This window comes from Microcaecilia unicolor, chromosome 2, assembly GCF_901765095.1.
Source record: "Microcaecilia unicolor chromosome 2, aMicUni1.1, whole genome shotgun sequence".
NCBI classification, from domain to species: domain Eukaryota; kingdom Metazoa; phylum Chordata; class Amphibia; order Gymnophiona; family Siphonopidae; genus Microcaecilia; species Microcaecilia unicolor.
This window is the reverse complement of record NC_044032.1, coordinates 326,082,621-326,109,538: the sequence shown is the minus strand read 5'-3', so window position 1 is coordinate 326,109,538 and position 26,918 is coordinate 326,082,621. Positions and strand designations below refer to the sequence as shown.

The following is a 26,918-nucleotide window of genomic DNA, read 5'->3' as shown; positions in this document are numbered from 1 at the left end:
CATGCCAGGACAGCAACCGGGCACCCTAGGGGGCACTGCAGTGGACTTCAGAAATTGCTCCCAGGTACATAGCTCTCATACCTTGTTTGCTGAGCCCCTCAACCCCCCCCCCCCCAAAAACCCACTACCCACAATTGTACTCCACTACCATAGCCCTTACGGGTGAAGGGGGGCACCTAGATGTGGGTACAGTGGGTTTGTGGTGGGATTTGGAGGGCTTGCTGTTTCCTCCACAAACGTAACAGGTAGGGGGGAGGATGGGCCTGGGTCCGCCTGTCTGAAGTGCATTGTACCCACTTAAACTGCTCCAGGGGTCTGCATACTGCTGTCACGGACCTGAGTATCACATCTGAGGCTGGCATACAGGCTGGCAAAAAATATTTTGAAAGATGTTTTTTGAGGGTGAGAGGAGTTAGTGACCACTGGGGGAGTAAGGGGAGCTCATCCCCGATTCTCTCCGGTGGTCATCTGGTCATTTCAGCCACCTTTTTGGGCCTTGGTTGTAAGAAAAACAGGACGCTCGTCAGGGACGCCCTTTTTTTTCCATTATGGGTTGAAGACATCCATGTGTTAGGCACGTCCATGTCCCGCCTTTGCTATGCCTCCGATACGCCCCCTTGAACATTGGCCGTCCCTGCGACGGAAAGCAGTTGGGAACGTCCAAAATAGGCTTTCGATTATACCGATTTGGACGACCCTGTGAGAAGGACGCCCATCTTCCGATTTATGTCGAAAGATGAGCGTCCTTCTCTTTCTAAAACGAGCCTAAAAGTACCATAGGTTACATAATACTTTTTATATCTATGTGATTTGAAAATGAGCCTCAATACACATGAAAAAGGTTTGTAAAATTACCCTTCACAAGTCCATTGAATTTAATGAATCTGAATGAAGCAACTGAGTTTTGGCGATCCAAAAACAAATTAACAAAATGGAAATTAAAATAGTCTGTCAACAAACTGAGACAGTTTTTTTTTCTGTGCACATTCCTAATGGATTTTTTAAAATTCCAAGGCACATACTATAAAAGCAGGAGTTTTAGGTTTTATGTGATGGTTTCAATTGAGAGTATGCAATTTTAACAATGAAGAATTAGCTGTGAAGAAAGAAACTAAAAAGATTTATAAAATGCATCACATTTCTAATGTTAATATTCTTATTAAGTTAAAGAGTCCTTTTAAATACTGTAAAATCACTAGACTGAGGTACTAATTATTAAAATACCTTTGTTTTGTTTATCACAGCTTAAGGAAACTTTGGACCCTGCTCTGGAACCTGTTCTTTTGAAACAAATTTTTGTTTCAGGTGGAAGAATGCTCATTCGCCTTGGAGATTCTGACATTGATTATGATAAAAATTTTAAATTCTACATGACAACAAAATTACCAAATCCACATTACCTTCCAGAGGTACTATAACACTAAGGGGACAGTTCTATAAAGTGGAACCTAAATTACGGTGCCACAAGGGGGCATGCCTAGCTCCAACTCTCTAATGGATTTAAGGCGCACCTAATTCATTATAAAATAATAGTACAAAGTCACTTTGATATACTGAAACTTAGGCGCAACAACTTACATCAGGTCAGTGTCAGGCATAAGTTCCCATGCCTAAGTTCACCTTCAATATGTACAACTGATAGTTTTCTATAAGTTGAACACATGGCCAGGTGGATCGCTCATGACCAGCCCATGCTCTTCTCATGAGTTTGCCTCCTTACAATTACATGCTAAATGACTTAGGCACACTCTTTATAAAATGGCACCTAGGGCTATGGCAATTAGAGATATCATTTATATGCATATGTGCTGCTCTGCTATAAAATTGTACACACAATTGTTGCTTAAACATGGGTACCATTTATAGAATTGCCCTTCACACTCATTTCATGATATTTTACCTAAATTAAGTTGAGATGTTATAGTTATACTGTAAAGCATAGCTATATGGTATTTCATTATGGGTTATAAATTGCTTGTAGCAAATACATCCTCAATGTAAGAAACAGCTAAAAAAAAAAAAAAAAAAAAAGACTCACTTTAGCAATGCATTTCACAAAACCAGAAGTGACAAAGAAACAACAGCATAGACCATTTGATATATAGAGAGAGCACTATAGATGTATTTGTGTGCCCCAGACCTCTGCAAAAAGGGGTTCCAGCCACCCAATTGACCAGTGGTAAATTTAGCACTGTTTGTTCTCTCTCTGCTCCCCCCTTTTCCTTGAGGTTCCAGTAATTCCACTCGCACTCTCCCTCCCTCTCCCACCTCCTCTCTTCCCTTTCCCCTTCATAGTTCTTTCCTGTCTCCAGTAGCAGCAGTGATTCAAGAAGATAGACTTCTGTCCTTATTGGAGCCTTTCCTCTGTCATATCCTGCCTAGGTAGAAACTGGAAGTTGCATCAGAGGAGGTGAGATGCGCCAGAAGAAAGGCCCTGATGTGGGCAGAAAGTTGCCTGCCTGGATCACTGCTGCTACCAGTGATGGGAGAGAAGGATGTTGGATTATTTGTAGTAAATAATTAGCAGATTTTAGTACACACAGCTTCAGCTTTAGAAATGTTAATTTCTTTCTTCATCTCTCTCTCATTCACCCCTGAATAATTCACTGCTGAGTCACTTTAAAGTTGAAGTAACAAAACATCTGTTTACTCACAGTTTGTAGTTAGATTATAATCAGACAGGCTTATATATACATATTACTATACATTTGTATTATCAGCTCTTTCCATGTGCTTAGATGGTAATGGATGCTCACACCACCATAGATCCTCTCAGGTTAGGAGAGATCATGAGCTCCATGTGCTCCATGTGCTGCATCTGCTGTGTCTAACCCCCACAGGAAGTTGCATAGCTGTGTGACCTCTCTAAGTAATTCACATCAGAGGTCACAGAGTAATCACAGAGAAATAATAGGTGACAGGCAATGCATGTAAAATACAATTACATTCCAACAAACCCCTTCTCATGCATAACTGTCATGCAATTATTTATTCATACAAAGTCCAAGCTTTATACGCAGATTCACAAAATGTTCTCTGGGTAACGGTTTGGTCATGATGTCAGCTGTCATCTCACTGGTGTGACAATAGTGTAGACTGATGACCCCTTCTTTCGCCAACTCTCGCACGTTGTGGTATTTCGTTGCGATGTGCTTGGTGCGTGACTGAACCTTGTCATTCTGTGACAGTCGGATGCAGCTCTGATTATCTTCCATTATCTGGATTGGTCTCTTTTCAGCTATTCCAAAATCCAGCAAAAGTTTTTCAATCCACATCAGTTCTCTGCACGCTTCCGATACGGCCACGTATTCAGCTTCTGTAGAAGACAGACTCACAATACTTTGTTTATGACTGGCCCATGAAATTTGTACATTTCCATACATAAACACATATCCACTTGTGGATTTATAATCAGAATGATCCCCTGCCCAATCTGAATCACAGTAACATATTAGTTTTGGATTACTATTGGCTGAAACCTTTAATTTACAATCAATGGTACCCTTTAAATACCTTACCATCCTTTTAACTGCAGTCCAATCTGATTTGGTAGGTGAGCTGACCCTTCTGCTCAAAATTCCTACTGCATTTGCTATATCAGCCCTGTATGTGGTAGTTAGATATAAAAGCTTACCTATGGCTGATCTATATTGGATGTTATCTGGTAAAGGTTCTCTTACTGTTTCATCCTTCAGAAAATCAGTGATCATGGGAGTGCTTACAACTTGGGCATCTTGCATACCTAAACTTTCAATAAGCTCATTTATTTTCTGCTTCTGGCTTAGAAGATAAGAACCATCATTTTGTTTCTCAATTTCTATACCAAGATAGTATGACACATTACCCAGTTCTTTTATCTCAACATTGAGGTTTAAATATTTTACAATGTCCTTGTACTCTTGCTCACTTTCGCTTGCAATGAGCAGATCATCAACAAAAGCTAAAATGTATGCATATTGTCCATTTGTGCACCTAGTGTACAAACATTTATCTGCTTCACCTTGCTTAAATCCTAAACTTGTCAATATTTCATGCAATTTTTCATTCCAACATTTTGCACTTTGCTTTAATCCATAAAGACCTTTGTTTAATTTACACACTAGCTGTCTTTGTTTTGTATTTATGAAACCTGTTGGTTGTTCCATGTACAAGTCTTCAGTTATATCTCCGTGAAGAAACGCTGTTTTCACATCAATGTGGTTGACTTGCATGCCTTTTGAGACTGCAATGCTCAGAAGTGTTCTTATTGTCGTGTGTTTCACTACAGGTGCAAACACTTCATCAAAATCTTCTCCATATTTTTGAAGATATCCCTTTGCGACTAATCTGGCTTTATACCTTTCCACTTTTCCTTGTGCATTCCTTTTTAACTTGAATACCCATTTGCATCCTATAGCTTTCTTGCCAGGAGGTAATTTTGTAAGAATCCAAGTATTATTTTTATCCAATGCATCAATTTCTTCTTGTGCAGCTTTATGCCATTCAGCAGCTTCTTCTGCTGGCATTTTCTCAATCTCATCCCATGTTAAGGGCTCTTGAGCTTCTGCTGACTTTGTTAGGTAAGACAGTCTTGGGGGTGGAACACCTTTGTTTTCCCTGGATGAGCGTCTGACAACAGGTTGGTCTGACCTTTCCGCATCCTCTAAATCTGAGAGTTCTTCTCCAATTGATTCCCCTTCTCCAACTGTACTGTCTTCTTCAATGATCCTTTCTGTGTCTGCTTCCTCTGCCTGTTCCTCGTTAGATACAGGTGAGTTGCTTTCAGACATCTGCCTTGGTATGGCATTTATATACACTGGCATGTCTATTATGGTTCTAGTTTCATATTCTGGATGATAAGGCTCATCTGGGATAATCCAGCCTTTATCAACCCTTTTGTTTTCATCAAAATATGTAACATGTCTTATGCCAACAATGCCAGTTTTCAGATTCAAAATTCTATATCCTTTGTGTCCTGGAGTATAGCCAACTAAAATGCCCCTTTCTGTTGTGGAATCCAGCTTATGCCTTCTTTGCTTTGGTTCATGAGCATATGCTGTACTTCCAAATGTTCTTATGTGTGACAGGTTTGGCTTCCTACCATGCCATGTCTCATGTGGTGTGCGCTCAGCGCCTTTAGTTGGCATTCTGTTTTGTAGGTACACTGCTGTGAGAATGGCTTCCCCCCATAGTCTTTTAGGGAGATTGCTATCTGACAGCATACATCTGGTCATTTCCACAAGTGACCTAAATTTTCTCTCTGCAACAGAATTTTGCTCTGGTGTATAAGCTACTGTTGTGATATGCTGAATGCCTTCTTGTTCTAGAAATGTGCGCATGCTTTGTGAAGTGAACTCACCACCATTGTCGGTCTGAAGAACCTTTGGTTTTCTTTCAAATTTATTGCTCACCATGGCTACGTATTTCTTCAGCATGTCTGTGACTTGACTTTTCTCTTTCAGCAAATAGGCCACACAATATCTAGAGAAATCATCCAAGAATATTAGCACAAATCTGTTATTTCCCAATGATGGGATATTAAACGGTCCACATAAGTCACTGTGTATTAAGTCCAGCACTTTATTACTCCTATTTCCTGTGTATGCAGGAAATGAGGGTCTCACACCTTTTTGAGTAACACAGTCTATGCATTTCTCCATTTTACCAGCATCTGCACTTATCTGAATGCCGGTGGCCAGTTGCTTACTGTAAAGATCCTGGATCACCTTAGAATCACGATGTCCCAGGCGGCGGTGCCAGATTTCCAGACTACATTTACCATCATTCTTCCTTACTTGCGCCATATGTGAGGCTTCACCTGAAATGTTCAGCTTATAAACATCATTATGCATAAAAGCTTCAGCATACACTTCATCATTTTTAGAGATTGTGCACTTACTGTTTTCAAAATGAATCACAAATCCCTTCTTATCTAATGTAGATACACTAAGCATATTGCAAACTGCTTGGGGAATATACAAGACATCACTTACAGGAATTTCTTTAACTTCATTAGACACTTTGCATTTTAAGAATCCAATACCTTTTGCTTGGATCTTAGCAGTCCCTGCGTTTGCAGTTTTAAGAATACCTTCCTCTGGACACATTTCCTGAAAGAAATCTTTACAATTGGTTAAATGGCATGTGCTCCCTGAATCCAAAATCCAAGTACTTTCATTTGAATTATTATTTACCATAGTCAAAGATTTTTCTGCCATTAGAAAGCCCTTGTGTTTATCTTTGTCCTTCATACATTTCCTGGTTTGAAAATTCTTTAGTTCCATTGGCTTAGGTGAGCTAGAGGGAGTGTTTTGTGTTTCCTTACACCATTTAGATACATGTCCCTCCTTTCCACATGAGTAGCAAATCAGCTTGCCCTTGGGTGGAGTTTTTCCATAGCTCCGCCTTCCTCTGTTCTTTGCCAAGAAATTTGTTTCATTTCTCTCTGACTGACTTTGAGAACACATCTCCTCAGAATCATTTATTATGCATTCCTGCCTTAGTTTTGATGTTGTCTGTTCAAAAGATTGCCCTTCAATGGCCTCATTTACAGACCTAAAAACATCAAACTTCTTTGATAGTGAGGTAAAAAGAAATGCTCTTTTCAATGCATCACACATGGGAATTCCAGAAAGTTCTAACTTTTGAAATGAAGACATAAGATGCATAATGTGATCATTACATTTACTTTTATCCCTTAATTTGGTTTCATTCAACTCTGCCAACCAAATTGGTTGCTGCTTTGCATATGTAGTTGCATACATAGTTCTCAGTTTATATAAAATGTCCTTTGGTGTATCTTTTCCCTCCACTAATATGGCTTGTTTCTCTGAGAGAGCTTCCAAAAGCATGCACTTCACATAATAGTTTGCATTGTCCCATTCAGCCATATTTTCAGCTGTTCTGTCTTGGTCTAAGCATATATTTAATCTTTTTGCTCGAAGGAGACATATGAATCTTAGTTCCCACTGCTGATAATTAAACTCAGTTAATTTAGGCACCTTGAGAGAATAGAAAAATGGTGAATTTCTTCCCTCAGCCATTTTCTTAGCCTTCTGTCTGCTGTGTGGGGGGAGAGAGAGACAGACTGAATCTTTCCTTTAAAACTTAAGAGAAAAATGTGGCCTTTTTTTCTGCCTGGTAATATTTCTCTTCTTTTTCAATTCCTGAGCCCTGGGCCCATAACCCTTTTGTTGGATTATTTGTAGTAAATAATTAGCAGATTTTAGTGCACACAGCTTCAGCTTTAGAAATGTTAATTTCTTTCTTCATCTCTCTCTCATTCACCCCTGAATAATTCACTGCTGAGTCACTTTAAAGTTGAAGTAACAAAACATCTGTTTACTCACAGTTTGTAGTTAGATTATAATCAGACAGGCTTATATATACATATTACTATACATTTGTATTATCAGCTCTTTCCATGTGCTTAGATGGTAATGGATGCTCACACCACCATAGATCCTCTCAGGTTAGGAGAGATCATGAGCTCCATGTGCTCCATGTGCTGCATCTGCTGTGTCTAACCCCCACAGGAAGTTGCATAGCTGTGTGACCTCTCTAAGTAATTCACATCAGAGGTCACAGAGTAATCACAGAGAAATAATAGGTGACAGGCAATGCATGTAAAATACAATTACATTCCAACAAAGGAAAGAAGCGCAAAGGGTCTTGAGGAGGGGGAGAGGGAGAAATGCTGGAACCATGGGGGAAGGGGATATGAGGTGAGGGAGGGGCTATGGAGTGTGGTGCTGGGGGGAGAGAGAGAGCAAGCTATAGGGGTGTGTGTGTGTGTGTGTGTGTGTGTGTGTGTCTGCTGGGGGAGGCAGAGAGAGAGCTATGAGTGTGTGTATGCTAGGAGCAAGGAGGCAAAGAGAGTGAGCTATGCTATGGGGGGGTCTGCATGTGCTAGGAGCAGGGGAGGAGAGAGAGAGAGAGCTATGAGGGTTTGTATGCTTGGAGCAGGGAGGCAGAGAGAGAAAGAGAGAGCTATGGGGCTGTGTGTGTGCTAGGGAAAGCAGAGAGGTAGAGCTATAAGGATGTGTGTATGCTGGGGAAGGCAGAGAGAGAGAGCACTATAGAGTGTGCTTTGTGTACTAGGTAGGGCTGCTTTTACTAATGGGCAAAAAGGGCAGTTGCCCTAGGCCCCTGCATAAAAGGGGGCCCAGCCATCCAATTGCCTATTGGTAAATTTAGCCCTGAGTTTGGTATCTCTCTGTCTCTCAATCTCTCTCTCTACTCCCCCCTTCTCTTTGTGGTTCCAGCAATTCTTCTTCTCCTACTTCCTCCCTTCCCTGTTCATAATTCTTTCCCATTGCCAGTAGCAGCAGCAGCAGCAGCAATTCAGGCATGTAAACCAGCCCTTATCAGGGCCTTACCTCTGGCACATCCCACATACATGGAAATCGGAAGTTGCTTCAGAGGAGGTGAGATATACCAGAGGAAAGGCCCTGATGCAGGCAGAAAGCTGCCTGCCGGAATTGCTGCTGCTACCAGTGATGAGAAAGAAATACAGAGTGCCTTGGGGAGGGGGGAGAGGGAGAAATGCTGGATGGAGGGGTGTGGGGAGGGAGGGAACAGAGAAAGAGAGAGACCAGATTGGAGGAGGGGAAGATAGGGGGAGAGATGCCAGACGTGGGGGGGGGGGGGAGGGCAGGATGACAAGAGAGAGAGGGAGAGATGTGGCACTGCATTTTGGGGAGGGGGAGTGCAAGATTTGGGAGAAAGGAAAAGAGATGGGAGCAGTTGAACATGGGAAGAGTCAAGGACATAGGGAAAAGATGCTAGGAAGGGAGGAGATAAGGACAGTAGGACACATTGGGGCGATGCTGAAGAAAAATGGAGATGGGACATAGAGGGCGATACTGGAAAAAAGAAGGGTTCACAGAGGGGTGATGCTAGAAAAGGGGGAACGTAGAGTGGTGAATGCTGGAAAAAGGGGGAGACAGGGACACAGAGGGACAATGTTGGAAAAAAAGGGAGATTGGGACAGTGGGGCAATGTTGAAAAAGGGGATAGATTGGGATACAGAAAGGAAATGCTGGACAGGATGAATAGGGATGCAGAGGCAAGATGGATGGTGGACATAGAGAAGAAATGCCAAATGGATAGAAACCCCTGCAAAGACAAGAAAAACAGAAAAAAAATGTAAAAGAGACACTTGGAACAAAGCAAATGGAAAAATAAAATGCTCAAACAACAAGGTAGAAAAAGTATTTTAGTTTGAATTTATTAATCGGAATATTTCAGCTCTGGGAAATATACATCTCTGATGGTAAAGGGGATAGGATGACTTCCTTGTGCGGAAAGACTAAAGCGGCTAGGGCTCTTCAGCTTGGAGAAAAGACGGCTGATAGAAGGTCTATAAAATAATGAGTGGAGTGCAACGGGTAGATGTGAATCGCTTGTTTACTCTTTCCAAAAATAACTAGGACTAGGGGGCACACAATGAAGCTACAAAGTGTAATTAAACTTTGGAATTCGTTGCCAGAGAATGTGGTAAAAGTGGGATTTAAAAAAAGGTTTGGATAACTTTCTAAAGAAAAGTCCATAAGCCATTATTAAGATGGACTTGGGGAAAGTCCATTTCTTATTTCTAGAATACTCTAAACTCAATATGAAGTGTGGTGGGAGTGGCTGTGCTAACACTATCTAATAATTCATGGCTCCCCCTGTCAATCCAAAGAATTCAACAAATTTGATATACTACTACTACTACTTGACATTTCTAAAGCGCTACTAGGGTTACGCAGCGCTGTACAATTTAACATAGAAGGACAGTCCCTGCTCAAAGGAGCTTACAATCTAAAGGACAAATGTACAGTCAGTCAAATAGGGGCAGTCTAGATTTCCTGAAAGGTATAAAGGTTAGGTGCCGAAAGCAAAATTGAAGAGGTGGGCTTTGAGCAAGGATTTGAAGATGGGTAGGGAAGGGGCTTGGCGTAAGGGCTCAGGAAGTTTATTCCAAGCATAGGGTGAGGCGAGGCAGAATGAGCGGAGCCTGGAGTTGGCGGTGGTGGAGAAGGGTACTGAGAGGAGGGATTTGTCCTGTGAGCGGAGGTTACGGGCGGGAACGTAAGGGGAAATGAGGGTAGAGAGGTAATGAGGGGCTGCAGACTGAGTGCATTTGTAGGTAAGAAGGAGAAGCTTGAACTGTATGCGGTATCTGGCGGAAGCCAGTGAAGTGACCTGAGAAGAGGGGTGATATGAGTATATCGGTTCAGGCGGAATATAAGACGTGCAGCAGAGTTCTGAAGGTCGATCTGCTGATATCCACGGTTGCCACAGCTCCAATACCCCTGACCAACGGTGGCCAACGTTTCGCTGTGGTCTTGTCAAGCTCTACCTGCTTCAGGGTCCGCGTGGGGTACAGCTGTGGAAAAATAAACAGGCTGGATAATACCTGTCAGATGAATCTGTATGCACTTCCCAAATTTCTTTCACTTCTTACATTAGCGATAGCGTCTTCAGCTCAGTTAACCGGCAACAATGAGGATTCCATGGTGAACTGTATTTAAACCTTCTCTAGTTCTGACGTCAAACGCTTTCGGATGGCTGAGCCAATCATACGAAATGGCTCCATTTTCTATCCATGCGTTTAAACCAGTGGGCTCAATTGTATTAAGGTGGAATATTAAGGACACTGATAGAAATATTCTGCTGGACTATAGGAGCTGTCATCCACCATCTGTGAAAGATAGCCTTCCTTTTTTGCAATTTCTCTGGTACGGGAGGATCTGTTCCTTGATAGGAGATTATAAACAGCAATCAGACAACCTACAAAGAAGATTAGTCAAACGTGGATATCCTCCGTATGTAATATGGAGGGCATACCGTAGAGCCAAATACAATGATTGTGACTTACTACTGGCAGCACGGTGTAATATTTACAGGGCTGCCTGTTCACAAATAAGATTGCTGCTTTTTGACTCCTGGGAGCTAGTGTTCTTATGGTATCGTAAAGTTCTGAGTGTGTTTTTGCTTAAGTTTGTGCATAGTGTTTTGCAGTGAAGGGGAAAGTATATTACTTAGGTAACATCAAATCTTTAATATAATTTTAGTTTAACATCAGGCAGGGTTTTAGAACATTTTGCAAGATCTGCTAGAGGATTGGATGTTTTTGTGCCAAGTGTAGGTGACATAAACATCCTTTTTAGAAAAAAATGTTAAAACCTTAGTTCCTCAAGTTGAAAACCAGGATCTGATGTGTGTTGAGGTGGTCTTTACAGTAGACTTATGTCTGATTAGGTTACTTCTCAGATTTAAAATATTAGACACTGCCTCTTGAGAGATCTTTAACTACAGTTGAATTGTTTCCATAGATGCCAGTGTGGTTCACACATTCATTGTAGAAGGGTTATTTGCATTTGAGACATGCATAAACCAGCACTTAAACGTTTATCTTGCATAAACTTCTAAGTCCTCATTTTACAAAGCTAGAATATGCAAGTCACAAACCCAATGCATGCAAATGGCAAAGGGGCATGGTCTGGGCATGTTCTGGGTAGGACAAGGGCATGACAGGTCCATAGATGTTTATTCTCCATTTCAAAAGAGGACTGAATGTCTAGTTCCTAAAAACTTGACATTGAGAGTATTCTAACATTTATCTATTCAATACTGGGGTAATTGAAATCACCCATTATTATATTGTTGCCCAGTTTGCCAGCTTTCCTAATTTCTGTAAACCTTTCCTCATCTGTCTGTTTGTTCTGTCTGTACAGCCCTACCAGTATACTACTACCCTTCACACATGGAATTTCTACCCATAAGGATTCCATGCTGCTATCTGTTTCATGTAGAATGTTTATTTTGATTGACTCAATTCCCTCTTTAACCCTCGAACTACCAAGCATTTTTTTTTGTAACATGCACTACTACCACACCCATATTTTTGTGAATTTATTAATTACTAGTAAAAAAGGCCCGTTTCTGTTTTCTGTTTAAATTTCTTTATTAATCTACTATAATAAAACGCACCCTCAACGTTCTGAGGACACTTACGTCACTGCAGGCACTCAAACACCGGTTCGTAAGTTCATGGTGGTGAAGCCACAACACTCACCATGTCTCCATGCCCCACCCTCATGTCACACGTGATGACGTCGAGGGCGGAACAAGTAGACAACCACGCAAATGAACAAACGGGGACGAGTACGCATGTTTCCCTACTCCTCCCCTTCCAACGAATTGCAGCCGCCGAGGACGTGGAACAAGTGCTGAACAATGCCAATGAACGAATGGAGAGGAGTAGGGAAACACGTGGAGCGTGTTTCCCTACTCCTCCCCTTCCAACGAATCCCTCCAGACAGCCTGACAAAAACCAGCCGCCGCCGACGTGCCCATCACCCCGCCCCTTTAGCCCCATCTCCCTGCCCTGTTCACGCTAACGCACCTCCCCCACTCGCCCCCTCTTCCCCCCATCACCTTCCTGTCACCTCCCCTCCCCTTACGCTACTAACCCTGGTGGCCTAGAGGTACCTCTTTGCTCGGGCCAGGAACGCAAGAGCCCCCTGTTTCCTGGCCGTACTGCTGCTGCTAGCTGCCCTGCTGCATCCTGTGTGAGTCCAGCTCTTGCCGTTTCAAAATGGCCGCCGAGAGTTGAAGCAGCATCGCGAGACTTCAACTCTCGGTGGCCATTTTGAAACGCCGAGAGCCGGACTCGCACAGGATGCAGCAGGGCAGCTAGCAGCAGCGCTACGGCCATGAAACAGGGCAGGGGCTCTTTCGTTCCAGCACCCAGTGAACAGGTACCTCTACACCACCACTGATAGTTGCGTAAGGGGAGGGGAAGAGAGTCCCGTGCCCGCTAGCGCCCGTTTCATTTGAGGCAGAAACGGGCCTTTTTAACTAGTTATTTTATAACATCCATAAGTGAACGTAATAATCAGAAATTTCTGGAAATTAAACCAATTAAGTGAGAAAAAGAAATATATAAAGAAATATACAGTAATTCTTAGACCACATTAAATAATTTTCCTAGAACAGAAGCTATCCCAACGATACAATCAGACTGCAGTAGAAAATCTGGTAAACTACACAGGAGGATTTCTCATACTTTCTTTAGCAATTACAAATTCTTGAAGTTTCTTGGGATCAGTAAAGACATAATTATTTGTTTCATAGGATACTAAACATTTAGACGGAAACTTAACAAAGAAGGATGCCCCTAGCAGGGCCGGTCTTAGCAAGTGCGGGGCCCTATGCAGACCAATTTGGTGGGGCCCCATCCTAGCCCCACCCCACCATAGCCCCGCCCCACCCTAGCTCCACCCCATTGATAAAATTATTCCATTTTTAGAACATTTTTTTATTTATGAAATTTCAAATAAAGACAAATGAAGCTAAACTTGTACAAAAAACTGATTGAAATAATAAGCACAATGCTATCATGAAACCTCCCCTCCCCAGAAATTATTCAGTTCAAGTCCACTACAATTAGTAGTTCCAATTCTCATAACAAAGGAGAATAAAGGAAAAATATTAAGAAAAGATTCAGTACTTTCAAATTCCCCTATTACTCTGTAACCCATATATGCAATAAAATAAAAATGAAATGAAAAGATATACAATAAAATTAAGTGATATGTAAAATATAATGTACAATATAAAAACATATAGACCACCAAGGTATTAAAATTGTTTTAAAATATATACCACAACTCTCTGACTCAAGAAGACTCCGACTCTGTCATCCATAATTGTCTGACAACACACAGAAAAAAAAAAAGTAAAAAAAAAAAGTCACAATTAATACCTTATACACCAATATACCAGCCATACGGAAAATGCAGATTATCAACAATATGAAGCTAGCAAGGGATCATAATATCACAATTCTCATGTAGAGCCACAAAACACCCTTTTAGAGATAGTGTGTCATGATTTAGGCTCTACACCCTTTCCGATGTTTGGTGCCACCTTAGTAAGGCCAACACACAATCTCTCCACTGCAAAACACTATACACAAACGTGTGCAAAAACACACTCATAACCTTAACAAACCATAAACAGCACTAATTCCAAGGACAGGATGAGCTACAACCTTTATGCGTGGCGTGGAAAGGCAACTGTAATTACACCGGGCTCTAAAACACCAGTGCACAACCTAGTGAAAAAAAACAAACAAAAAGGGCTGCAAACTATACGCTAGCAGAATACTGCACCTTCCTTGATCACACCTGAAAAACACATGAAGGCAAAATACTGAACTGGAAAGTTACCTCAAGAAGTCAGACTCAGCATGCAGCAATACTACAAAAATTGAAACGTACATGAAAAATATCACAGATGCACATTTCCAAAAACTGACATATTCCAATTAATAAATCCTGAATAAAATAGTTTTTTCTACCTTTGTTGTCTGGTGACTTTGCTTTTCTGATCATGCTGGCTCAGTATCCGATTGTGCTGCTATCTGTCCTCTTAACTCCGTTTCCAGGGCTTCCTTTCCATTTATTTCTTTACTTTCCGCCTTTCTTCTTCATTTCTTGCCCTACATCTGTAAGTAAAAGCTGGGTCCTCCGCAGACTTGACTGTCCAGTGGATCCAGCTTCTGCCTATTTTCTATATCCATGTGCACTTTTTCTTCTCTCTTCCTTTTCCCTCACCTCATCTCCTTCCTCACTCTTCCCTCGCCTCCATCCATGTCCAGCATTTCTTCTCTCTCCTCCATCCACCCATGTCCAGCGACCCTCCTGTCCCCCCTGCCATCCATCTATGTCTAGCAACCCCCCCTGTCCCCTCTGTCCTCCCCTGCCATCCACCTATGTCCAGAGACCCCCTCCCCTCCATGTCCAGCGACCCTCCTGTGCCCCCTGCCCTCCCCTGCCATCCACCTATGTCCAGAAACCCCCTCCCCTGCCATCCACCCATGTCCAGCGACCCTCCTGTCCCCCCTGCCATCCATGTCCAGCAACCCCCCTGTCCCCTATGCCCTCCCCTGCCATCCACCCATGTCCAGCGACCCTCCTGTGCCCCCTGCCCTCCCCTGCCATCCACCTATGTCCAGAAACCCCCCTCCCCTGCCACCCACCCATGTCCAGCGCCCCTCCTGTCCTCCCTGCCCGCCCCTGCCATCCACCTATGTCCAGAAACCCTCTCCCCTGCCATCCACCCTTGTCCAGCGACCCTCCTGTCCCCCTGCCATCCATGTCCACCAACCCCCCCTGTCCCCTATGCCCTCCCCTGCCATCCACCCATGTCCAGCGACCCTCCTGTGCCCCCTGCCCTCCCCTGCCATCCACCTATGTCCAGAAACCCCCTCCCCTGCCATCCACCCATGTCCAGCGACCCTCCTGTGCCCCCTGCCCTCCACCTATGTCCAGAACCCCCCTCCCCTGCCATCCACCCATGTCCAGCGACCCTCCTGTCCCTCCTGCCATCCATGTTCAGCAACCCCCCCTGTCCCCTATGCCCTCCCCTGCCATCCACCCGTCCAGTGACCCTCCTGTGCCCCCTGCCCTCCACCTATGTCCAGAACCCCCCTCCCCTGCCATCCACCCATGTCCAGCGACCCTCCTGTCCCTCCTGCCATCCATGTCCAGCAACCCCCCGTCCCCTATGCCCTCCCCTGCCATCTACCCATGTCCAGTGACCCTCCTGTACCCCCTGCCCTCCCCCTATGTCCAGAAGCCCTCCATCCACCCCATGTCCAGCGACCCTCCTGCCCCCCTTGCCAACTGCCATCCACCTATGTCCAGTAACCCCCCATCCCCCCTGCCCTCCACCCATGTCCCGCGACGCGACTCTCCTCGTTCCCCTGCTGCTCCCCCTCCCTCCAGCCACCTGAGACATCTCCCGTCTGACCCCCCCCTCCCCGACCCGCCAAACGACCCTCTTCTGTTGCCCGCACCTCAACTGACCAGACTCAGCATTAAAAAAAAACCTCCAAGCCGCGGTGCCGGTGCCTCACGTCTGAGGGAAGAAAACTCGCTTCGTCGTTGGCCGGCCTTCCCTCAAGTCCCGCCCTCTGATGTAACTTCCGCAAGGGCGGGACTTGAGGGAAGGCCAGCCAACGACGAAGCGAGTTTTCTTCCCTCAGACGCGAGGCACCGGCACCGCCGCTTGGAGGTTTTTTTAAAATGCTGGGTCGGGTCAGGTGAGGTGCGGGTGACAGAAGAGGGTCGTTTGGCGGGTCGGGGAGGGGGGGGGGATCAGATGGGAGATGTCTCAGGCGGCTGGAGGGAGGGGCAGCAGCAGGGGAACGAGAAGACTCGCGTCGCGGGACATGGGTGGAGGGCAGACGAGCGTGGTCGGCGAGGCAGAGGCGAGGCACGCCGCGCGGGGCCCCCTTAGGCGCGGGGCCCTATGCGGCCGCCTCAGTCGCCTCTGCCTAAGGCCGGCCCTGGCCCCTAGGGCTATGACTCTTGACTTTAAAGCCAAGAGTTCTTTCCTCCTTAACTGAGTTTCTTTAGACAAATCAGGAAAAATGCTTATCTTTCCCCCCAGGAATACTTCATTCATATGACGAAAATATAAATGTAAAACATTAATCTTATCTAGTTCAAAGGCGAAGGAAACTAACAAAGTTGCTCTTTCTGTTTCCACAGATGTTTCCAAAACGTCCGTAATATTTAAAGTTTCTTTAGGTAACTGTTCACGTGCTCTTTGCCCTTTTATATAGTAAACTTTATTAATTGGCGGATAATTATCATTTGTGAAACCCAGAACTTCTGAGAAATACTTCTTTATCAGCTCTAATGGAGAGCTAAACGTAGATACTGGGAATGGCGTCCCAGAGAGTGTCCATTGTGACAACCATAGGTCTTACCGGGCTACAAACTCCCCCGGAGATACCTTCTCTAGACTGCTCTGGCGTCGAGGTAAATCTCAAAACCCCAATTGATGTTCCTCCAGAGAGAAATTCAGTGGAAAAGCCTCCTCCGAGCACATGTCCGACTAAGCCCACTTCGGACGTCTTCATGTGATCGCTCTCTAACACACCACTGCTTCCGGGTTGTAGCGGGGTTGAACCTGGCGGGGGAGGACTAAGAGTCACTCCCTCGCTGCTGCTGTTTGCGGATGTCTGCGCAACTGAGGTAAGCATTGGGGTCGCCGGCGCCTGGACTCCATACATCTCTAGGGTTGGTTGGCATGAGGTGGGGTTCACAACCGGTCCCGAGGAGGCAGGGGTTTTCCCCTTCTCCATTCCTTAAGGGGACGCGCCGAATCGCCAAAAAACGCTCAGGGTGAAGGAGCTCTCAGGATGCACATCTGTTCACCAGCGCCATCTTGGATAGGCCCGTTTCTGTTTTAAAGGAAACGGGCGCTAGCAAGGTTTTCCTTGGAGTGTGTATGTTTGAGTGAGTGTGTGTGAGAGAGAGTGAATGTGCGAGTGTGTGTGTGTGTGTGTGTGTGTGTGACAGAGAGAGAGAGTGAGAGTGGGTGCGAGTGTGTGTGTAAGAATGAGAGTATGTGCCAGGGTCCCCCCTCCCTCCCACTTCCAGGGTCATCATCCCCTCCCCGGTCCGTCTTCCAGTTGAAGGGTCCCCCCTCCCTCCGTCCCTCCCTCCCTCCCTTTTTCCCAGTTGCAGGGTCCTCCCTCCTTCCCCCCTGCCCTCTCCCTTCCCATCCCTCCCCCCTCCTCCCCCTCCCTCCCAGTTGCAGGGTCTGTTTGTCTCCCCCCTCCTTTTCTCCTTGACGTTTTAAGGCACTGTCTATCAGCAATGTAAAAACAACAATGTGCAGCAGGAGCTCCTAGGTTTGGTTGTTTTTGAGTGTATGGCAATGACGGCTGCATAGGGGAGTGGAAACAGAGATTTACCAATGGGCTTCCTTGCTTACCGTAGACTTGCTGTGCTGTCTTCCACTCCTGTGTCTTAAACATCCTGCAGCATCTCATAGCTTGCTTTGTTGTGAGTGAACAGGGATGACGGATGCGCTGTAGTCGGACGCGTTGGTCTTTCCCTCCCCCCTCCACATTTGACAGTCACCGGAGCCAGTCGGTTGTCATCTCACCGCCCTCCCTGTCCGTCCTCTCCGACAGTCCGAATCCGGACTTGGAGAGGACAGGGAGGGCGGCGGCGGTTTTTCCACGGCGGTTAGTGTGCACGGGTGCTTCAGAACACGGAGGTTGGCAGCCAGTCTGGAGCGATTCCTAGGCAGGGGGAGAAGTAGGGAAACACGCTCCGCGTGTTTCTCTACTCCTCCCCCTGGCTGCTACTCCTGCTACTCCTCCTCCTGGCTGTGTCGCTGTTTGCTGCTGACATCAGTTCGATCTACTCCATGAAGCAGACCACATCCAGCGGAATCCACGGTTCCAGGCAGCCTCAGAACGTTGGAGGTGAGAATTATTATATAGGATTGGTGCCATGTAATGTATCATTTGAAAGCTATTCAGAAGCCCAATTAAACAAGCAGTCAACAAAGCTGGTTTCTAACACTCTGCGGAATAATAAATATGAAACAGCATCTGGATTGCAAAAAATTAAAGGATTTCTTGCATATGCACATCTTTTATTCTTCATAAACAACTTAAATTGCCAATGAAGCAGGTAAGTTGCAAATGGAAAGGTTTAACAAGATTCTAACTACTGCCTTAATGCTAGCAGCTAAAATTAATTGATGTATAGGCCTATTACTTCATGCACTGCTGCACGTGGTGCAGGTGATCGTTTTGGCCAAGTGCTTCTGGCATGCTGGCTTCTTAGAAATTCTGCCTAACCGGTTGACATTGTTCTTCTGCTTCTTGAAATCCTCTCCGTATGATTCCTTTATACACACGGCACATCTTGATGCGCTGTTGCTGATGGAATGTGCTGTTGAGGATGATGTGATTGGTCTTCCCAGAATGGCATCAACAGCTTGCTGAACACTGTTCTAAAGTCCCACTAAATTTGCTGCCTGCTCTTCAACCATTGGAAGAACCAGTGACATGCCGAGCGCAGTCAGAAATAAGCAGCGTTGCTGACACTTATTTTTATCCTTCTGCTCTGGATGTTTGTGCATCCAAATGACAAATTTATGGCTGCTACATCAATGATTGTGTAGAAAACTAACAATGGCCATCTTCTTGATGCAACCTTACAATGCTAAGTATCAAGCATCGTATCTACAAAGTCAACGCCACCTTTATCTTTATTATATGCAAGAATTACCTCTGTTTTGCGATCCTCTCTCTGAGAAATATCAGGTTGATTGTGTTCTGTTGTAACAAAATATTCCTTTTAGGTTTGGGAGTATAAGTACATAAGTATTGCCATATTGGGAAAGACCAAAGGTCCATCAAGCCCAGCATCCTGTTTCCAACAGTGGCCAATCCAGGTCACAAACACCTGGCAAGATCCCAAAAAAGTACAAAACATTTTATACTGCTGGACTTTTCCTTTAGGAAGCCGTCCTAACCTTTTTAAAACTCTGCTAAGCTAACCGCCTTTACCACATCCTCTGGCAACGAATTCCAAAGTTTAGTTACACGTTGAGTGAAGAAAATTTTTCTTTGATTCGTTTTAAATTTACTACTTTGTAGCTTCATCGCATGCCCCCTAGTCCTAGTATTTTTGGAAAGCGTAAACAGACGCTTCATGTCTACCCGTTCAACTCCACTCATTATTTTATAGACCTCTATCATATCTCCCCTCAGGCGCCTTTTCTCCAAGCTGAAGAGCCCTAGCCACTTTAGCCTTTCCTCATAGGGAAGTTGTCCCATCCCCTTTATCATTTTCGTCGCCCTTCTCTGCACCTTTTCTAATTCCACCATATCTTTTTTGAGATGTGGCAACCAGAATTGAACACAGTATTCGAGGTGTGGACGCATCACGGAGCAATACAAAACCATTATAGCATCTTCATTTTTGTTTTCCATTCCTTTCCTAATAATACCTAACATTCTATTTGCTTTCTTAGCTGCAGCAGCACACTGAGCAGAAGGTTTCAATGTATTATCAACAACGACACCTAGATCCCTTTCTTGGTCTGTGACTCCTAAAGTGAAACCTTGCATGATGTAGCTATAATTCGGGTTCCTCTTTCCCAAATGCATCACTTTGCGCTTGCTCACATTAAACGTCATCTGCCATTTAGATGTCCAGTCTCCCAGTCTCGTAAGGTCTTCTTGTAATTTTTCACGATCCTCCCGCGATTTAACTACATTGAATAACTTTGTGTCGTCAGCAAATGTAATTACCTCACTAGTTACTTCCATCTCTAGGTCATTGGTGAGGCCCCATCTGGAGTATTGTGTTCAGTTTTGGAGGCCGTATCTTGCTAAGGATGTAAAAAGAATCGAAGCGGTGCAAAGAAAAGCTATGAGAATGGTATGGGATTTGCGTTACAAGACGTACGAGGAGAGACTTGCTGACCTGAACATGTATATCCTGGAGGAAAGGAGAAACAGGGGTGATATGATACAGACGTTCAAATATTTGAAAGGTATTAATCCGCAAACTAACCTTTTCCAGAGACACGAAGGCGGTAGAACGAGAGGACATGAAATGAGATTGAAGGGGGGCAGACTCAAGAAAAATGTCAGGAAGTATTTTTTTTCACGGAGAGAGTGGTGGATGCTTGGAATGCCCTCCCGCGGGAGGTGGTGGAGATGAAAACGGTAGCAGAATTCAAACATGCATGGGATAAACATAAAGGAATCCTGTTCAGAAGAAATGGGTCCTCAGGAGCTTAGCCGAGATTGGATAACAGAGCCGGTAGTGGGAGGCGGGGCTGGTGGTTGGGAGGCGGGGATAGTGCTGGGCAGACTTATATGGTCTGTGCCAGAGCCGATGGTGGGAGGCGGGGATAGTGCTGGGCAGACTTGTACAGTCTGTGCCCTGAAAAAGACAGGTACAAATCAAGGTAAGGTATACACAAAAAAGTGGCACAGTGGGAGGCGAGGCTGGTGGTTGGGAGGCGGGGATAGTGCTGGGCAGACTTGTACGGTCTGTGCCCTGAAAAAGACAGGTACAAATCAAGGTAAGGTATACACATTTCTTGGGCAGACTGGATGGACCGTGCAGGTCTTTTTCTGCCGTCATCTACTATGTTACTATATTTATAAATGTTAAAAAGCAGCAGTCCCAACACAGACCCCTGGGGAATCCCACTAGCTAACCTTCTACTACCCTGTTTCCCCGAAAATAAGACATCCCCTGAAAATAAGCCCTAGTAGAGGTTTTGCTGAATTGCTAAATATAAGGCCTCCCCAGAAAATAAGACCTAGCTCCAAATTGTATCTTCCGCCTCCCGCCTCCCGGCTGAGCCCGCCCTCAACTCCCCAACATATTACCTTCCATTCCGTTCTGGACACGCTGCCCTGCGTTTAAAGCTCAGCTGTTATTTTAAGTCACTGCGGCAGCTCGAGTCCAGTCTCTCCCGTCAGTGTCCCGCCTTCCTCTGATGAGGTATTTCCTTTTTCCGCAAGGGCGGGACATTGAAGGGAAAGACTGAAGTCGAGCCGCCGCTGCCCTTCCCCACAGACGTTCGGCAGCCTCCTGACATCTTTAAAACTGGGTGAGTGTTCCAACAGAAGGTACATGGGGGGAAGGGGGAGAAGGGGGTATTAGGAACCCTAAGGACTAAGCTTACTTAGAATGCTGTACTTATGTTACGGTAGGTAAATGGAGATTCTGTGCACTGTATTGCTCAGTCTCCTTTTTCGTTGTAGGGGGATTGTTGTGCCGACTCATGTTTCACCAAGCTGTATCAAGGTTTCCCCTTAATTTACTTAATGCTGACTTCTTGTCCTGCTGCTGTGAAATTAAAAAGGCTGCTGAAATTCTAGGAAGCTACTGCTAAAAGTTGCAGTGGCCATTTTCTCTAAGAAGCTGCAATTTTACTATAGTACGGTATTTTGAACAGCTTGTAGCCTCTGCAGCTGATATTGAGGTAAGCCTTGGAGTAAAGAACTGCAATAATCCAATCAAGTTACTGTGTTTCCCCGAAAATAAGACATCCCCTGAAAATAAGACCTAGCGCATCTTTGGGAGCAAAAATTAATATAAGACACTGTCGTATTTTCAGGAAACAGGGTACTACTACTACAAATCATTTCTATAGCGCTACCAGTCATACGCAGCGCTTCTCCATTGAGAATACTGACCATTTAACCTTACTCTCTGTTTTCTATCTTTTAACCAGTTTTTAATTCACAATAGGACAGTACCTCCTATCCCATGACTTTCTAGTTTCCTCAGGAGCCTTTCATGAGGTACTTTGTCAAATGCCTTCTGAAAATCCAGATGCACAATATCAACCGGCTCACCTTTAGCCACATGTTTGTTCACCCCTTCAAAGAAATGTAATAGATTGGTGAGGCAAGATTTCCAGTGGCGTTCCTAGGGGGGGGGACGGTGGGTGCGGTCTGCCCCGTGTGCATGCCGCTGGGGGGGTGCCACGCGCCCCGGGGCAGAGGGAGCATGGAACGAACGACGGACAGGCGCGCGCGGCACCCCCCCCAGCGGCGTGCACCCGGGGGGGGGTGTTCTTTCACGGGGGGGTGTCCTTTCGCCGGGGGGGGGGGGTTGTGCTGCATCCAGGGGGGGGCGCTGCACCCAGGGGGTGGGGCGCATCGGCGATCCGCCTCAAGTGTCAGCCCTCCTAGGAACGCCACTGAAGATTTCCCTTCACTAAATCCATGTTGGTTTTCTATCTGACAGCAACATAACAGACCAAGCAAACTTCATACTCAACACTACCCTGCCACCAGTCTTCTTCATGTCCTCAGGAATAAGCAGTCGATTGAAATTGATTGTTCCAACAATTGTCAGGTTATGGCTCATAATCAAGTCTTCGGCGAGGTTGACACTTGTGTAGTAACGGTACATTGTAAAGTTTCTTCTGGAATCATAGAGATGCTGGCACAACTCTTTAATGATCAGTATGTGGAGTGTTTTTTTTTTTTTTTTTTTGCTTTTCCTGTGTACAGAAGCATGCGTGACACATATTGATGTTTGGCATCTCTCAGAATATGAAACAACAAGCCATACTTCCCAGGTTTCTGAGGCATGTATACTCTGAATTGACATTTGCCTCGAAACTTTTGCAAAGTTTCATCAATAATCACACAGTCAGACAACGTGCAGTTATCTCTGCATCTGTCAATGAAAATGTCAAACACTTTGCGTATAACTGCAAAGTTGTCAGATGCCACTCTGTCATCTCTTGTGGCCTTGTTATTAAAACATAGCACATGAAGCAGCAGTTCAAAGTGAGCACATGGCATTGTGGCAGTAAATATGGGACGACCTGACTGAAGGTTCCAGAGGCCTATCACTGGCTCGTGATAACCATGGGAAATCCCTCACAAAATCATGAGTCCTAACAATGCAAGTAGGCTGAAACCTCATGATGTGAGCTAGATGTTTTTTTGTTGAACTTTTCAGCCATTATTTCACCTTCTTCATTTGTGTGCTTTACTATGAGCTGAATCATTTCATCTGTGACAAATCTTAAAGATTTTATTTATTGAAGTCATGTTCAAAACAAAATTATGTGAGCCAAATCTTTCATGGACAATATTAGCAGGGCAGCGTTTCACGGTAGCTGATGGAGTGATCAATTGCCTTTGGTGACCAGTGCGCGCTGTAATCACATCAGAGACTAGCATTCCTCTGGAACAATCTTTGCTGGTGTGCTGCTTCTGAGCTCTACCACTACTGCGAACTCCTCTGCCACAATTGCCAGCTTGCACAGTTCTCATCAATGGTAATGAAGATGCAGTCTCTTGTGGAATTTCTTCACAATTTTCTTCGTCATTCTCTCCACAGGCTTCAATGTTGTCCTCTATATCTGAGACATTCGCACTTGGCAAGTAATCATTGCTATCAGAATCAGTGACTTCAACATCACTACTATCATTGTCAACTAAAAGAATTTCTAAGGCTTGTTTAGCAGAAAAATGCTTATTACGACCGCATGCTTACATGTTTACAATATATTGACCTCCGATGACATCACATCTTCCAAGATAAATAAGTACACTCACCAAATCATGGAAGAAATAGAACATCATATTAATGAACCAAGGGACAACTTCAGACCAAAGCAAAAATGTTCCGCAGCAGGCGTCATGACCTGCTCTTGAGGGATGGTGGTGTGTTTTACTATCCCTTAGCCCAGTGATGGTGAACCTTTCAGAGACCGAGTGCCCAAACAGCAACCCAAAATCTAATTATTTATCGCAAAGTGTTGGTACTCATTATGTACTTGCACAAGGCTTCCAAGCCAGGGGCTGTTGGAAGTCTGAGTCCATCCGGAAATGCATCCCTGATGGAGCGTTCTCTGCTGCCATGGCCTCCTGATTAAGACATCTGATGATGCACTTACCTTAGTGCTGCAGGAATTGCAGGCAGCCAAATTAGAAATAAACTGGTGGTGCAAATGGGAGAGCTTGCCGAAAGAGTGGAGAAAATGGAGGAGCGCATTCATGGTGTGGTAGTGGCCCAAGAAAAAGATGCAGACCTCATGACATTGATGAATAAGCAAGTACACTTATTAAATGCGAAGGTGGAGGATCTTGAGAACAGACACAGACAATCTAACCTGTGTATCTGTGGTATCCCCGAGGGGATGGAGGAGCAGCAATCCATACTCTTTATTTAAAAGATACTGACTCAGTGTTTTCCTGATTCCCCAGCACAGTCTGCCTATGAGATAGAGTGGGCTCATTGGGAACTCCATCTCAGGCCTGATACCAATCTTCCTTCCCGGGCATTCATTATTAAATTTCTATGGTATCCAGAAGTGGAGCACATTTTGTGGATAGTGAAACAGCAGAAAACACATACATACGACAATTTACAATCCACAAAAACAGAACACATGTCTTCTAATAGTTAAAAAGGCTTTTATTCTTGCCACTCTAAAACACAACCTGACGTGGTCATGTTTTGCCTCCCTAGAGGCTGCGTCAGGAATTATCAACTATTAGGGTCCCAAAGGGCACAAACACCTAATAGTAGATATAACAATGAAAACAGCTCAGCTGCTGACACTGTTCTGGCTGCAGTGGTACACAGTGGGTTTTCCAGATACTGTACTTGACAATTGAGGGAGGAGGGGAGGTGGGAGGGCAGGGAAGTGTAATGGGCTTTGGGGGAAGAGGTTTATGTTCGGTTAGGGAGGAAGGGAGGAGGGAGAGTTGGGAGGGGTGGGGGGGCAGGGATGAATGGAAGACGACATGTGTATGTGTGGAGTCGGTCTGGTGTGGGGACACAGAGGTGGTGGAATAGAATTACTGACACTGAAGGGAGGGGTTAAGATAGCTATCTGGAATGTGGGTGGAGTTAATCATCCAATCAAGCGTAAGCGCATTCTGTGCCACTTGAGTGATCTTCAAGATGAAATCGCATTACTGCAAGAAATGAAATTGGATTCACAAGACATGATGAAACATGGGGTAGGGGGAAACGAGTAAGATTTATTTTTCATCTGGTGGGTCCAAATCGAAGAGGGTGGCCATTCTGATTAATAAGACAGTGCCCTTTGTTGAATATGGTACAGGGGGAAACACCCAAGGAAGATATGTTTGGTTATCAGGGAGGATAAACAGGTGGGAGTTCACCAAACTTAATAGGTATGCTCCGGTTGGCCCTAAGGACCCTTATTTCACATATTTGCTCAATAATATTCATCTTCAGAGGGACTTTATTATAGGGGGGGACATGAATTGATAATGAGTGTGACTGTTGGGCAGTCTGGATGGATCATTCAGGTCTTTATCTGCCATCACTTACTATGTTACTATCCAGCTTATTTTCGAAGGAGAAGGGCGCCTATCTTCCGACACAAATTGGGAGATGGGCGTCCTTCTCTTAAGGGCGCCCAAATCGGCATAATCGAAAGCCGATTTTGGCCGTCCTCAACTGCTTTCCGTCGCAGGGACAGCCAAAGCTCAAGGGGGTGTATCGGTAGTGTACCGAAGGCAGGACGGGGTGTGGTTAACAGATGGGCGTCCTCGGACGATAATGGAAAAAAGAAGGGCGTTTCAGACGAGCATTTGGCCGACTTTACTTGGTCCCTTTTTGTTCACAACCAAGCCTTGAAAAGGTGCCCGAACTGACCAGATGACCACCGGAGGGAATCGAGGATCACCTCCCCTTTCTCTCCCAGTGGTCACCAAGCCCCTCCCACCCAAAAAAATTAATTAAAAAAACATTTTTTTCCAGCCTCTATGCCAGCCTCAAATGTCATACGTAGCTCCATCACAGCAGTATGCAGGTCCCTGGAGCAGGTTTAGTGGATACTGCAGTGCACTTCAGGCAGGCAGACCCAGGCCCATCCCCCCCTACCTATTACACTTGTGGTGGTAAATGGGAGCCCTCCAAAACCCACTGTACCCACATCTAGGTGCCCCCGTTACCCTTTAAGGGCTATGGTAGTGTTGTACAGTTGTGGGTAGTGGGTTTTGGAGGGCTCAGTACCCAAGGTAAGGGAGCTATGCACCTGGGATCAATTTGTGAAGTCCACTGCAATGCCCCCTAGGGTGCCCGGTTTGTGTCCTGGCATGTGAGAGGGGACCAGTGCACTATGAATGCTGGCTTCCCCCATGACCAAATGGCTTGGATTTGGCCATTTTTGAGATGGCCGTCCTGGGTTTCCATATTCCACGAAAACCGAGGTTGGCCATCTCTAAGGTCGGCGATCTCAACATTTCGGTCGACCTAAATGTTGAGATTTGGCCGTCCCCAACCGTATTATCAAAACGAAAGATGGACACCCGTCTTGTTTCCATAATATGGGATACCCTGCCCCTTTCGCCCAGTTCGATTATCTGGAGGAAGTTTTTGTGCTGTAGAAGTGAAGTTCCTGCATGAGTGTGCTTGTGTGGGTGGGGGGGGGGGGGGGGGGGGGGGGGGGGGAGGCGAGGAAGAAGAGAAATAAACTTCCTCTAAAAATGTCACAATATATTTCTATGGGAGAAGGAGCTCCAACAGCTGCTGAATACATAAATGTATTAACAAAATGATTAAAGAATTGTACCTTTCAAACTGCCATTTGAAAGGTTA

General features: G+C 45.0%; 1 protein-coding gene across 1 annotated transcript in view; it reads left to right on the top strand.

Annotated features, from left to right (window-relative positions):
* The window catches only part of DNAH6 (dynein axonemal heavy chain 6), a 2,906,060-nt gene that overhangs the window by 1,923,632 nt on the left and 955,510 nt on the right, over positions 1-26,918 (top strand). The window contains exon 59 of the mRNA XM_030192089.1: positions 1,245-1,409. Coding sequence (XP_030047949.1) covers positions 1,245-1,409 — 165 coding nt within the window. The remainder of the gene's footprint in view (positions 1-1,244; positions 1,410-26,918) is intronic.